General features: G+C 41.0%; 1 protein-coding gene and 1 pseudogene across 1 annotated transcript; both read right to left on the bottom strand.

The window, feature by feature from the left end:
- Nucleotides 1-3,796: 3,796 nt before the first annotated feature.
- Nucleotides 3,797-5,234, bottom strand: LOC118396969 (odorant receptor 131-2-like). The gene has a single exon (XM_035791356.1). The coding sequence runs from the start codon at nucleotides 5,228-5,230 to the stop codon at nucleotides 4,208-4,210; it is 1,023 nt and encodes a 340-aa protein (XP_035647249.1). The 5' UTR covers nucleotides 5,231-5,234; the 3' UTR covers nucleotides 3,797-4,207.
- Nucleotides 5,235-9,310: 4,076 nt separating this feature from the next.
- LOC118396863 (odorant receptor 131-2-like) lies at nucleotides 9,311-10,191 on the bottom strand (annotated as a pseudogene).
- Nucleotides 10,192-16,435: the final 6,244 nt, after the last annotated feature.

The following is a 16,435-nucleotide window of genomic DNA, read 5'->3' as shown; positions in this document are numbered from 1 at the left end:
AACATCAACAAATAGGGCACTAACCTTAGCTAGGGCTCCTGAGTGGTGCCGCACTGCCTCTCATTGCCAAATGTGTCCTTGCAGTCCCTGGTTTGCATCCAGGCTGCATTGCATCTGGCTGTGATTGGGCAGTGCACAATTGGCCCAGTGTTGTCTGGGTTTGGCAGGGGTAGGCCGTCATAGTAAATAAGAATTTGTTCTTAACTGACTTGCCTGGTTATAAAAATGATCTAACTAGCGAATGTTATCTGTTGTTAAAGGTTTTTTATTTACACCTTATTCAAAAGATTAGCCAGCTGGATCTCTGGCTGGTTCTGGAGCTTGATTTGTCATAAGCATTGATTTAGGAAAAACTTTGCTACAGATGGAAGCAAAAGTTTTAATGGTCAAAACCAGGGGCACGACTTTTACTAAGGACAGGGGAGACATGTCCCCCCACATCCTGAAATGTTATAATTGCCCCACCCAGTTGTATCATTGGAATGTGACACAAAACGAGGTAACGGTGTACTTTAGGACCTTGCGGATGCCTACGAGCAGTTGGGTAGGCTGTTTGGAGTGTTTATCTGACAGATAAAAAATATATAATAATAAATTATGTCCCCCCCACTTCTAAAAACAAAGTTGCGCCCCCGGTCAAAACCATTCGTCTTGGAGCAACAGGTTTGCTAAATGTTATCATATCACACAATTATACCATTTATAAAATGCTAAAACTGTGTGGTTCGAGCCCTGAATGCTGTTTGGCTGACAGATGAGGTATATCAGAACGTATACCACGGGTATGACAAAACATTCATTTTTACTGCTCTAATTACATTGGTAATCAGTTTATAGTAGCAATAAGGCACCTCGGGGGTTTGTGTTATATGGACAATATACCATGGCTAAGCGCTGTATCCAGGCACTCTGCGTTGTGTCATGCTTAAGAACAGCCCTTAGCCGTGATGTATTGGCCATATACCCTACCTCCTCATGCCTTATTGCTTAATAAATGTTGTATACAGACTAACTGAGAAGATAGTATCACTGCTCTTTAATAAGCTTCACGTATCGGCCTTGAGGCCTTTGTCAGAGCTTTTGTGAGTTTTAGACTAGCTAAAAAATAAGTGAAAATGGACAAATTATCCAATAGATTATGATAATAACCCCCCCCAGCCCCAAAAAAGTGGAGGTGAAAAACATAAGTTTGCACCCCCTATTTTAATTTACTCAGGTGGCCAACTGGACATAAGGCTGTTTGGCTCATCCCAGTCGCGAAGAGGAATAACTGTTTCTAATTTATTAACAAAGTCATGCTGGTATAGTATGTTGTACAATTAAAATAAAACCCAGCACAAGAAACAAAATGTTGGCTGAAAATTAATTGCATGTCATATCGCATTCACATGGATTTGCATGATGTGGGCAGTTCTGATTTGTCACTTCATGACCAAATATACAGTTGAAGTCGGAAGTTTACGTACACTTAGGTTGGAGTCATTAAAACCGTTTTTTCAACCACTCCACAAATTTCTTGTTAGGAAACTATTGTTTGGTCAAGTCAGTTAGGACATCATCTTTGTGCATGACACAAGTCATTTTTATTTCAGATTAGTTCACTTATAATTCACTGTATCACAATTCCAGTGGGTCAGAAGTTTACATACATTAAGTTGACTGTGCCTTTAAACAGCTTGGAAAATTCCAGAAGATTATGTCATGGCTTTAGAAGCTTCTGATAGGCTAATTGACATAATTTTAGTTCATTGTAGGTGTACCTGTGAATGTATTTCAAGGCCTACCTTCAAACTCAGTGCCTCTTTGTTTGACATCATGGGAAAATCAAAATAAATCAGCCAAGACCTCAGAAAAATAATTGTAGACCTCCACAAACCTGGTTCATCTTTGGAAGCAATTTCCAAACGCCTGAAGGTACCACATTCACCTGTACAAACAATAGTATGCAAGTATGAACCCCATTGGACCACACAGCCGTCATACCGCTCAGGAAGTAGATGCGTTCTGTCTCCAAGAGATGAACGCACTTTGATGCGAAAAGTGCAAATCAATCCCAGAACAACAGCAAAGGACCTTGTGAAGATGCTGGAGGAAACAGGTACAAAAGTATCCGTATCCACAGTAAAACAAGTCCTATATCAACATAACCTGAAAGGTCGCTCAGCAAGGAAGAAGCCAGTGCTCCTAAACCTCCATAAAAAAAAGCCAGACTACGGTTTGCAACTGCACATGGGGACAAAGATGATACTTTTTGGAGAAAAAAGGTCTGGTCTGATGAAACAAAAATAGAACTGTTTGGCCATTATGAACATCATTATGTTTGGAGGAAAAAGGGGGCGGCTTTCAAGATGAAGAACACCATCCCAACCGTAAAGCACGGGGGTGGCAGCATCATGTTGTGGGGGTGCTTTTTTGCAGGAGGGACTGGTGCACTTCACAAAATAGATGGCTTCATGAGGGAGGAAAATGATGTGGATATATTGAAGCAACATCTCAAGACATCAGTCAGGAAGTTAAAGCTTGGTCACAAATGGGTCTTCCAAATGGACAATGACCTTAACTTCCAAAGTTGTAGCAAAATGGCTTAAGGACAACAAAGTCAAGTTATTGGAGTGGCATTCACAAAGCCCTGAACACAATCCTATAGAATTATTTTGGCAGAACTGAAAAAGCGTGTGTGAGCAAGGAGGCCTACAAACCTGACTCAGTTACACCAGCTCTGTCAAGAGGAATGGGCCAAAATTCACCAAACTTATTGTGGGAAGCTTGGGGACGGCTACCCAAAACATTTGTCCCAAGTTAAACAATTTAAAGGCAATGCTACCAAATAATAATTGAGTATATGTCAACGTCTGACCCATTGGGAATGTGATGAAAGAAATAAAAGCTGAAATAAATCCTTCTCTGTACTATTATTCTGACATTTCACATTCTTAAAATAAAGTGGTGATCCTAATTTACCTAAAACAGGGATTTTTTACTCGGATTAAATGTCAGGGATTCAGAAAAACTAAGTTTAAATGTATTTGGTTAAGGTGTATGTAAACTTCCGACTTCAACTGTATCATACTTTGACTAAAATGATGACTTAAATCGATGTGCAACATCATGGGTAAGCTCTGGCCATCTTCTTTCATCTCGAAAAGTGGATTTCTACTGATGTGGGTGTTTAAAACTTAACAGGAGGCCCGTTATTTATGAATTTGAATAAATATTTCTTCAAATGTGTTTATTGTCCTCAGTACTGTGATGTCAGAATTTGTAATAAAGTATCAACTAGATGTTTAAAACCTTGTTCTATTTTTAAACAGTGTTCTATCAACCTTGGGTGAAATGCATGCAGACCAGGGCCTAGAGAAAAAGAGATGTCCGTCTACCAGCGTTGTTTTTGTTTTCAGAGAGAATGATGAAACCGTAAAGGAAACATAGTTTGGGGTTGTTTGTGAGGTGACTTGCATGGACTGCATTTGATGAACAGGGAGGCGTGTTTACTGTGTTGCCGGATGGATATCTCCAGAGTACAGTTAGAGAGAGAGCGTGTCCCCTGTTCCCTGATTAGTAATTAACAGATTGGTTTATTATTAACGGAGTCTAGCCTAATTGTGCAACCTTATGTTTTCTTTTGTTTGGCAAACAAGATGACTCTGTTGAGAGCAGCACACCAGGGCTTGGTCTGCTCTTGACAGTAGTCATGCATCAGTAATGAAGATAGCTGGAGCCAAGTTCTAACTGTGTCTTCTCCCTGGGTCTCAAACATGAAAAAATGGCCACTAACATCAACTTCAGAAAAAACATATATGGTTTGAAACATTATTCATTTTATTGACATTTTACAGTTTATATTTTATAGAATCAAAGAACATTGACAAATGTAGTACAGAAATTACTGAAGTTTAATAGAAATGTCTAACTGTCACTCAGCAAAGGGGCGTCAAATAGAGGTGTCAAATATCATTTCTGTTACTGCAGAGATCAGGACGGCCAAAAATCAGTGAAAAAAAACTACATTAACACAAAGTTACTTTGATTTTACACGTGTGAAATCAATCTGCAGGCCGTAAATGTTTGACACCCCTAAAATAACATAACATAACCATAACAAAACTGGGTCATAAACACCTGAAATATATGATACCTTTTGATCCTCTCATTTACATCCTCTCATTTGCAGATGACAGAAAATTGATTCAATAAACCAAATTCAGTATTACACATGGCCCGCATTTACCTTACAGGTGTGCATGGGAGTTTCTTTCCCCTTTACATCATTGGACTTGTCCATATTAAATATAAATACTTTTTTAGAATATCCAAACAGGGCATAATATTTCATAGCCACCACAAAATCCTTATCCCTTAATCCATACACAAGTGGAATCAGACATCGAGGGGCAAGAATAAAAATAATATAGTCAATATACCTAACCTCAATAAACACATTCAAATTGATCTTCATTATAGCCGATTCTATCATAGGACACCAGAACTGAATCAAACAAAGGAGTAACTGGAAGCCATGGAGAATAACTGTCCTCAGGCCCTTATTGGTGAACTTCCTCCTGTCTGATGAGGCAGCTCGGGCAGCCACCATGATCTTCACATAGGTGAAAGCTATGACTACGGACATGACCAGGAAGTAGAACTGGCACAGAGCCGAGCTGAGGTGGCCCTGCCAGGAGAACACAATCATCTGCTCGAAACTGCAGACTAGAAGAGAGGTGTAGAAGCTCAGAGGTACAGCCGAGAAGAGGATGGAGATCACAATGATCCATTTAACAGAGCTGAGAGCCTGGATGAGTAGGATGCAGCGCATGGCCCTCGCCGGGGTGGAGAGTTCACTGTGGTGCAGGGGCATGCAGATTGCTATATAGCGCTCCAGGCTCATGGCTGTCAGTGTCAGCGGTGTGGCAACGGTCAGGGTTTCTAAGATCACAATCAGAAATACACATAGCCCACCTGGCATTGGTACCCTGGAGTAGCTCATCAGCAGCAATACATCAGTCAGAGCCAGATACATACTGTCACAAATCAGCGAGTGAGCAAAGAATATGTATCGTGTGTTGGTAAAGAAGGCCTCTTTTTTAAAGAAGGTCACTATCATGAGGGAGTTGATGCAGAGGAAGATGCCAATAAACACTTGGACTATCACCACTTTGTCATTCAGTGGTCTTTGGTATTGCACAGTCGGTAGAACAAGACTGCCCTCACTGCCCTGGCTTGTATTCGGCATTGTATTTCCTGTTTAGAAAGAGGATACAAATGTAAACAATGTCAATAACAATGTAACCATGTCAGGAAAGACAAACATTTAAAAAAGCCATATAGTAATTTGTCAGTACCAACATTGACCATCATAAGACAAATCCTTTTACTAGAACTTAAAGAACGTCAGCAGAATCTGAAATAAACATGAGAAGGTGGTTTTACTGTAATACTTTAATAACAATTACTCTTTAACTATTGTAAAATAACTATAACCTATTATGGTATCAATATGTTTGTCTCCAAAAGGTTCATTGATGTCGAACACGATCCTTTCCCAGTCTCCTCCTCCTGTTCCTAGCTAGGACAACAGCACTGAGTGCCAAACCTTTATTGTAAAAATCCACACTGGCCCGAGTTCTCCAGGGATGTGGGTTGAAGTTAAGTCATCTAGAAACTATTGTGTTGATACAGAGCTATGGTAACAGATTTTTCTGGTAGTTGTAAACAGTCATATATCAAGTGTCATGAAGGATAAAGACTGCTTTAAAGACTGTCAGAGAAAATGTTGTCATGTTGTCTGGAATACAAAAACAAAATCTAAGATGGACTGTAATATGATGTTTATTAAAATAATGATATGCTATTCACTGTGTTTTAAAGGCAGTTCACCTTCAACTGTTTTATGATTATTTTACACACAGTATTGCTTGATTGTGTCACACTCGTGATTAAAGACAGACCAAGGCGCAGCGTGATTGAAGTTCCACATCTTTATTACGGTGAAACTTTAAACAAAACCAATAAACCAATAACGAACCGTGAAAGTAGTGGTGCACATACAGAAACACAAAACAATATCCCACAAACACAGGGGGGAAAAATGGCTACCTAAATATGATCCCCAATTAGAGGCAACGATTACCAGCTGCCTCTAATTGGGAACCATACAATACACCAACATAGAATATTGAGCTAGAACACCCCCTGGTCACACCCTGACCTACTACACCATACATAACCATGGGCTCTCTATGGTCAGGGCGTGACAAATTGTTAGCTGTTTTCACATTGTGATCTTAAATTTCACACGGAAACCATATTTTCACATGTAATACATTGAGTCCACCTGTTAACACCACATTTTCACGTGAGGAGAATAGCATATTTTCACTTCACATGTGAATTGCTACATCCATTTTTGGAAGCATAAATTAATGATATGTACCCATTGATTTTTAAGAATATAACGTATAAAAGCCTCATGAGCTTAGTTCAACTGTCGTACCCCAACAAAACCCAAAATATAATCTTGTTTTAAGCCAAAGTAAATGTAGACAACCACTGTATAGCCTAAAAACATTGTAAAACAAAAATGTTTTAATCAAGGATGATCAGTCCTTGCATCCATATTGTAGTCTATGGATTTGAAAGCATTTATCCAGCCCCATCCCTCAGCTTTTTACTGAAACTGTTGTAGGGAAAACACTTTGTTAATGTTTAAATGAAGGGTTGCTGCTTTAAACACCTTTAATTGAGTAATAGTGTTATTATATGGTGCAATCCTTCAGTGAGTGAGTTACTTTTGTGCCATTAATATAAAGCAAAACTTCTGAAGTCAAGAATAACATTCTTAATATTGCTAACAAGAATAGTTAAATTTAAAACAAAACATAAACCCGATTGCAAGGAAATCGTTTTTTAAATGTGAGAATAAATGAATGACGTCCGTGATTTTTTAAAACGCAATTAAATAAAACGTGTCTCTCTTTCCTGCATTTTTCCCTATCTTTGGTTATGTTACCCTGGCCTTTGCTTTTGCTGCCTTTTTCTCAGTTGCAGGTCTTGGCACATTCATTCCAGCCACATAACAACCTGCATCCATCCCACTGCTGGTTTTCCTCTGAAGCTAAGCAGGGTCAGTTCTGGACAGTCCCTGGATGGGATAGCAGATGTAGCTGGACATGGAGAAAAATAAACATGTCAAATATCTATATCTATATCTATCTATCTATCTATCTATCTATCTATCTATCTATCTATCTATCTATCTATCTATCTATCTATCTATCTATCTATATATATATATATATATATATATATATATAATCTACATTTTTCCCTGATGTGATTATATATATTTTTGATATTGATACTTCTTATATATATATATATATATATATATATATATATATATATAAATCACATCAAGGAAAAATGTGAATATTACAAAAGTTCACATATGCTTTTTGGTGAAGAACCATATCTGAAAAATGTTGGGCCTGCCTTGTTAATCAATAGAAAAGTATCAATATCAAAAATGAACACACCTCAAATGATTAAAGAATGAGGAAGTGATATGCTTCGTAACATTGTAGTACAATAGACATGAAAACATTCCAATAACAGTTACACCACTGGTTCATGTTTGTTGTGATACTCTTCACTTACTACACAGTTGTGCCGCATTGGGCCACTAACCGGGAAGCAGGTTAATAAAGACATGTTAGTGTAACCCCTTCCACTGTAGAGGCCTGTTGGGGTTACTGGCCTAAAGATCAAATCAAGTGCACTTTATCAGACGCCACGACAGTAAATAATTGATTTCCTTGCTCGTTTTCTTTACGAGGACCTGGGCTGCTTTATTACTCTCCTGATCAATTTCAACAAAGTGAAAACAGGTTAGATTTTTTTTTTGCAAATGTATTACAAATAAAAAACTGAAATACCTCATTTAGATAAGTATTCAGACCCTTTGCAATGAGACTCTAAATTGAGCTCATGTGCCTCCTGTTTCCATTGATCAACCTTGAGATGTTTCTACAACTTGTTTGGAGTCCACCTGTGGTAAATTCAATTGATTGGACACGATTTGGAAAGGCACACACCTGTGGGTCCCACAGTTGACAGTGCATGTCAGAGCAAAAACCAATCCATGAGGTCGATGGAATTGACCGTAGAGCTCCGAGACAGGATTGTGCCGAGGCACAGATCTGGGTAAGGGTAGCAAAACATTTCTGCAGCATTGAAGGTCCCCAAGAACCCAGTGGCCTCCATCATTCTTAAGGTGTGATTTAAGGTTAATGAGAAAAGTGCTAACTATAGCTATTATTCTATCAAATGTTTTATAGGTTATTCAAACATGCTGTTATGTTTCTTGCTGTGGAAGACGACCCAGTGAGTAAGAGAACCCCAAGAGTTTGTCACAATAATTGCTGAGTGAATTTGAGAATCAGCAGAGTTGAGAATCAGCTCATACTTTGTTACTGTACTCTTTCAAGTCGGTCTATAGCTCCTCACTGCAGGTTTTCACAGGTCTGTTTAGATGTATCTACTGGCACACAGCAGTCATGTAACGGCTGTTGGAAGGAGAGGACCAAGGTGCAGCGTGGTATGTGTCCATAATTATTTAATGAACACTGAAATAACAAAGAGAACAACCGAAACAATTCTGGCTGGTGCAGACACACAACATAAAACAACTACCCACAAATCATAGTGGGAAAACAGGCTGCCTAAGTATGGTTCTCAATCAGAGACAACGATAAACAGCTGCCTCTGATTGGGAACCATACCAGGCCAAACACAGAAATACAAAAACATAGAACAACACATAGAATGTCCACCCCAACTCACGCCCTGACCAAACTAAAATAGAGACATAAAAAAGGAACTAAGGTCAGGACGTGACAAGTCAAGATTTATGTTATTGATACAGTTAATCTAATACATTCATAGAACACATTTTTTTGTTGCAACTTTGCTTGGGAGGAGGAAGTCAAGTTTTATTTCTCTCAATCAAGTCATTTTTGAAATTATACACATGGTTAATGTTGTTTAAGACATTTGTTTGTTTTTTTGCAATGCATATAATTAATCTAAATACATTCAAGCAAATGTAACATAGCTGTTCATTCAAATACGGTATACCTTAAGATTAACACAATATATAATTGTCTGAGGTCTTTGAAAACCAGAGGTCATTTCAATACCGCAAAATCATGTGATAAATCATAGCAATACCAATGGCCTTGTCTGTTAAGCAAGTGGTATGTTTTCATATGACCAGCAATTCAGTTATAAACAAGTATTGGGGAAATGTTCTTATTCAACCCAAAAAATACAATGCAAGGAAAAACGTTTAATCTCTTATGCCATAGACAAGTGGACTCACGGGGCCAGAATAAAAACGATGTAATCAAAGAATCTCACATTATTGTACAATTTCAAATGAATTGACAGGATGGGAGCCTCCATGAACAGGCACCACAGCTGGATAAGACACAGGAACAACTGGATAGCGTGGAGAATCACCATTTTATGAAGATTTTACTGTCTGGTGATGCATCTTTGGCCACTGCAATTATTCTAACATGAGTGAACACAATGGTGATGGATATGACCAGAAAGTAGAACTGACCTATAACTGATCTAAGGTGTCTCTGCCACTTGTGTGAAATAAACATATCTGCTGAACACAGCTTATACTACGTGTAGAAGTCCAGAGAGGCTGAGGCAAAGAAGATGGAGACAATTATGATGGGCTGCATGGCGCTGATGCTGTGGATTAAGAAGATGCAGTGAATGGCTCTGTGTACAGAGCTCTCCATGGCGCAGAGGCATGCAGATGGAAACATAGCTCTCCAGGCTCATGGCTGTCAGTGTTAGCGAGGTGGCAAAGGTCAACTCACTCAGCAACACACAGAAGACAACACACACAGCAGCTGGAATGGTGACTTTAAAGTAAGTCAGGAGGAGCAAGTTATTAGTCATGATTAGGTACAGACAGTTAGACAGCAGTGTGTGAGCAAAGAAAATGTACCGTGTGTTTGAGCGAAAGGTGTCCTTTTTGAAGAAGGTGAAGATGAGCAGGCAGATGATGTACTTGAAGATTGCATTCATCGGCTGGACTATTACGATCCTGTTAATAACCTGTTGCAGAGAGAAGCTGCTACCACCATCTACAGCTGTTGTATTGTTGTCAGCCATATCACACAATGAAATAGCCAATAACAAGAAGTTATGTACAGTAGGCCTATGTACAGTAATTGCATTTCATAAACATGTTACAAAGGATGACATTGAAACATGAAATCATGTTAACTTTCTTGCATTAGATAACATATTTAAATATATTTAAATGCTTAGATACAATCAAAAACCTTTGTTCCAGTAGAAAAAAAGCATAAGCACATTTCCAATAAGGATATTAGGTTCAAATATGGCAGGTTTCCTTAGAAAGGAAACATATCATAGCAGCAGCACAGTACAAAGTGATATTCTCTCAGTCTCCTCTTGAGCCCTCAGGCAAAGATCAACTGAGTGCTCTGCATTTTTCAAAGGAATGTTGTCATGAATCTTCAGATGCACCTCATTCCTATGTTTAGACTAACCATGGAGGGAAAGGGAAGGGAAAGGGGGATACCTAGTCAGTTGTACAACTGAATGCCTTCAACTGAAATGTGTCTTCCACATTTAACCCAACCCCTTTGAATCAGAGAGGTGCAGGGGTCTGCCTTAATCGACATCCACGTCTTTGGCACCCGGGGAACAGGGGCAGAATGACATATGTTTACCTTGTCAGCTTGGGGACTCGATCCAGCAACCTTTCGGTTCTTGGACCAACACTCTAACCACTAGGCTACCTGCCCCTCCATAGTTACATATAACTATGTAATGAACAGTAATCTCATAGGATTATAACATTTCAACATGTTTTCAGGATACATGGCATTCACTAGGAGTAACACACAGATTACAGTAAATATTCTGTAAATGTTCCATCAAATATAGTGATATTTCTGACTGAGATGTGTAAATAGGCCTACATGTGAGTGTGAGCATTGTTTGTTGTGTAGCAGTACGAGTGCAGTTGTATTGTAGATAGTAGTGATAGTAGTGATAGTAGTGATGCGTGCAGTCCCCGCAATTATATCCACAGGTCAGGCCGGTTTAGGGTCATGAAATATTGTGTGGATAAATGGCAGGTGGCTGGCTTGTTGAAAAAAGAGAAAGCAATGCATTAAAATTCCATAAATGTATCATTCTTGCGCAATTCATATCTAAAGGCTACAATGAGGCTTTTTTTCCATTATTTTTTATCTCGTATTAGTGTGTAGCCTAAATCAAAACTTTAGGCACTAACTGTAGGTAAGCTACGCTTGCCAAATACACGCCAACTGCCAAATGCTTTTGGGATCTTGGGCAGAAAAAGTTAACGTTGATCCACTGATGATCCAAAAATGACAATGTCGGAGTTTAATTCAATCAGAGAAAATATGAGAGGGTTGAAAATAAATATAAGGGAGGCCCAGAACAGTAGCCTAATGTTTGCTAAATATTTGGTGAAATGGTAAAACAGGATGATATTAGTGCAGAGGCTATGTTATATGTGATGAGTGTGAGGCGCTACACAAATTTGTCAGTCACAAGATAGCGACTTCAAAATGGCACGTCAAGGGTACAGTAGGCTACAGTTGCTACTGTTCAGATGGGTTAAATGGAATAGTAGCCTGAAATCTGTACACTGACTGTAGGTCTATAACCGCTCACATAGCCTAATATAACGTTAACACCTGCAGAATTAAGCATTTTTTGCAGTAATATGACCAAATGTAAATTTGTTCTTTTTTTTAGCATCTTGAGAGAATGAATGCACGGTTAGTGACATCTGTAAAGGTGCTATCTTTATCAGCATCATAAAAGCGGACAGTATTTAAACCACATAAAATATGCATACAAGCTGAACTGAATTATTATCAGAAACATGTTGAGTCGTTTTAACAGGTTTTAATTTCCTTAAAACCGGTCAAACTGATGTCATTTGGAGTTATTTCATTTTCTCCCCAGTCCCTAAATGTCTTTGCTGCATGAGAGATGAAAAATAACTTTACTGATGTCAACTAGATTAAAGCCTTAATTCTATCGATTCATAACATTATTCTGGTGAGCAAGAGTTTATTTAGTATTTTAGGGCAACAAGTAATGACAGAAGACAAGCTGCATTTATATAATTATAGACAGAGAGGAAGAGGCAATGCGGGAGGTTTTACTCGTTGTATGTTGTATGAGAGTGCCGATTTTGGTGAACAAAAATATGTGGACTGATATAGACTGAGTATACCAAAGATTAGGAACAACTTCCTAATATTGAGTTTGCACCCGTTTTACCACATATAGCTGGGCAGTTGCGGATGGGTTATTAAAAATTGCGGGCGGGTGCAGGTGAACAAACAGGCATCACTAGTAGATAGCCCTTTGGGCCTATAGCCCTTTGAGGTTCTTATTCCTCAAACACATACAAACACAGAGGCAAGTTCTCTTCACTCACATGCAGTATGTTCTGGATTTATGGTGCCAGTGGGAGAAAAAGTACCCAATTGTCATACTTGAGTAAAAGTAAATATACCTTATTAAAAACTGACCTATTAGTAAAAGTGAATGTCACCCAGTAAAACATGTTGTGGAAATTCAGTACTGAGAGAGACTTTGACATTTCTTCAAACAATCATCTTTATTTAATATTGATTAATTATTGCAATAATAAGGCTGGTCGAACCCGCACCCTTGAGTGTTGGACCAAGAAACCTAATCTTTATACAAATGCAGAGTACTATATATAGCTGACACTAAAAATGCTTAGTCGTGATTGGTTCCACCCATCCCATGCAGATTGAAGCATCATAAGCCACTCTGGGTTCATCCTGTCATTATCTGCACGGGGTTGTTATGTAAACCCCACCCTGGATAAGTTTGCCAGACGCAAGGATGATTTTGAGACAATGAGGGATTGTTCTTCTCCGAAGCTATCCCTAGTAAAACACATTCTTGTCTATGTAATGCAGTCTTTAACTCATTTGTCATCTCAAGCCATCCCTGGCGACCATACGCCCAGATTAGCTGCAGGGAACTAGAGTGGAGACCATAAAAACACAGACACTAGTAGGACAGAAATGTCTTACTATTAGTTGAATGAATTGTTAACCATTCATATTAAATAAATCAGGTAAATATGTAATTTGTCTCTCACAAATACTACTTGAGTTAAAACCTAAAAGTATTTGGTTTTAAATATACTTAAGTATCAAAAGTAAAAGTATAAATAATTTAAAATTCCTTATATTAAATCAAACCAGACGGCACCATTTTCTTGTTTTTTAAATTTATGGATAGGCATATGGGACACACCCCAACACTCATAAATAATTAACAAATGAAGCATTTGTGTTTAGTGAGTCCGCCAGATCAGATGCAATAGGGATGACCAGGGATTTTCTCTTGATAAGGGTGTGAATAGGACAATTTCTGTCCTGCTAAGCATTCAAAATATATAAGTACTTTTGGGTGTCAGGGAAAATGTATGGAGTAATAAGTACATTATTTTCTTTAGGAATGTAGTGGAGTAATAGTAAAAGTTGTAAAAAACAAACAAATAGTAAAGTAAAGTACAGATACCGAAAAAAAACTACTTAGGTAGTATTTTTAAAGTATGTTTTACTTAAATACTTTACACCACTGCATGGTGCAAACTATCATGCTATGTAATAGTCAAACATATGAAAATAAACACTACATTCTGAATGCTACCCAAACTTTGTTTTGTTTCTTGCTGTGAGGCCTACTCCACTTTTGAATGGACTGCTATATGACAGCCTTGAGGGAATGCTATTTGGAGGTGTATGATGTCATCCTCAGGAACTGAACCTGCACAGTTTGTTGAGGTCAAAACGAGTATAGCTGTGTACCTGCAGTACAGATTCAAAAGGCAGAGGACTCTTGACCTGTGTTCACTTCCCCAGAAAAACTGTTTCAATTGTACACAACAGAAATCACCAAACCTAGTCCTGGATAGCAACAGGGTGTGCATGTTTTTTTCCAACCCAGCAATAAAACACCTTAGGCTGTGTCACGGTTTTCATATGGTGAAGGAGAGTCGGACCAAACTGCAGCGTGTCGATTGCGATCCATGTTTATTTAAACAAACGTAAACAAGACTCAACACGAACACTACAAAACAATAAACGAAACGAAAACCGAAAACAGCCTATACTTGTGTCAACTAACATCGAACAAGGACATGAAGACACTCAGGACAATCACCCACAATACAACCAAAGAATATGGCTGCCTAAATATGGTTCCCAATCAGAGACAACGATAAACACCTGCCTCTGATTGAGAACCACTTCAGACAGCCATAGACTTTCCTAGAACACCCCACTAAACTACAATTCCACTAAGCTACAATCCCACTAAGCTACACACCACATACAAAAACCCATGTCACACCCTGGCCTGACCAAATACATGAAGAAAAACACAAAATACTACGACCAGGGCATGACAGAACCCCCCCTAAGGTGCGGACTCCCGAATGCACCTCAAATCAATAGGGAGGGTCCGGGTGGGCGTCTGTCCATGGTGGCGGCTCCGGCGCGGGACGTGGACCCCACTCAGTAAATGTCTTAGTCCCCTCTCCTTGCGTCCCTCGATAGTCCACCCTCACCGCCAACCATGGCCTAGTATTCCTCACCCAGAACCCCACTAGACTGAGGAGCAGATCGGGACTGAGGGGAAGCTCGGGACTGAGGGGAAGCTCGGGAGTGAAAGGAAGCTCAGGAGTGAAATGAAGCTCAGGAGTGAAATGAAGCTCAGGAGTGAAAGGAAGCTCAGGAGTGAAAGGAAGCTCAGGCAGGTTGATGAATCCACCAGATCCTGGCTGACTGGCAGATCCTGGCTGACTGGCGGATCCTGGCCGACTGGCAGATCCTGGCTGACTGGCAGTTCTGGCAGATCCTGGCTGACTGGCAGTTCTGGCATATCCTGGCTGACTGGCAGTTCTGGCATATCCCGGCTGACTGGCAGTTCTGGCATATCCCGGCTGACTGGCAGTTCTGGAAGAGTCTGGCTGATCTGGAAGAGCCTGGTTGACTGGCAGATCTGGAAGATTCTGGCTGACTGGCAGATCTGGAAGAATCTGGCAGCTCCTTGCTGACTGGCAGCTCCCTGCAGACTGGCAGCTCCCTGCAGACTGGCAGCTCCCTGCAGACTGGCAGCTCCCTGCAGACTGGCAGCTCCTTGCAGACTGATAGCTCTGGCTGCTTCATGCAGACTGACAGCTCTGGCTGCTTCATGCAGACTGACAGCTCTGGCTGCTTCATGCAGACTGACAGCTCTGGCTGCTCCATGCAGACTGGCAGCTCTGACTGCTCCATGCAGACTGGCAGCTCTGACTGCTCCATGCAGACTGGCAGCTCTGACTGCTCCATGCAGACTGGCAGCTCTGACTGCTCCATGCAGACTGGCAGCTCTGACTGCTCCATGCAGGCTGGCAGCTCTGACTGCTCCATGCAGGCTGGCAGCTCTGACTGCTCCATGCAGGCTGGCAGCTCTGGCTGCTCCATGCAGGCTGGCAGCTCTGACTGCGCTGAACAGACAGGAGACTCCGGTAGCGCAGGAGAGGAGAAAGCCTCCGACAGCGCTGGAGAGGTGGGAGACTCTGACAGCGCAGGAGAGGCGGGAGACTCCGACAGTGCAGGAGAGGCGAGGCGCACTGTAGGCCTGATGCGTGGTGCTGGCACTGGTGGTACTGGGCAGAGGACACGCACAGGAAGCCTGGTGCGGGGAGCTGCTACCGGAGGGCTGGGGTGTGGAGGTGGTACTGGATAGACCGGACCGTGAGGTGGAATAGCCCGCACTGGGCTATGTAGGCGAACCGGAGACACTGAGCGCAAGGCTGGTGCCATGTAAGCCGGCCCAAGGAGACGCACTGGGGACCAGATGCGTAGAGCCGGCTTCATGGCATTTGGCTCGACGCTCAATCTAGCCCGGCCGATACGCGGAGCTGGAATACACTGCACCGGGCTATGCACCCACACTGGGGACACCGTGCGCACCACTGCATAACACGGTGCCTGCCCGGTCTCTCTAGCCCCCCGGTAAGCACAGGGAGTTTGTGCAGGTCTCCTACCTGGCATAGCCATACTCCCTGTAAGCCCCCCCCCAATACATTTTTGGGGCTGATTCCCGGGCTTCCATCCACGTCGCCGTGCTGCCTCCTCATACCAGCGCCTCTCTGCTTTTGCCGCCTCTAGTTCCTCCTTGGGGCGGCGATATTCCCCTGGTTTAGCCCAGGGTCCTCTCCCGTCGAGGATTTCCTCCCATGTCCAGAAATCCTGATTGTGCTTCTCCTCTTTGGGCTGCTCCTGCCTGTTGACACGCTGCTTGGTCCTGT

This window comes from Oncorhynchus keta, chromosome 18, assembly GCF_023373465.1.
Source record: "Oncorhynchus keta strain PuntledgeMale-10-30-2019 chromosome 18, Oket_V2, whole genome shotgun sequence".
Classification (NCBI taxonomy): Eukaryota; Metazoa; Chordata; class Actinopteri; order Salmoniformes; family Salmonidae; genus Oncorhynchus; species Oncorhynchus keta.
The sequence above is the reverse complement of the archived record's forward strand: the minus strand, read 5'-3'. Positions and strand labels throughout refer to the sequence as shown.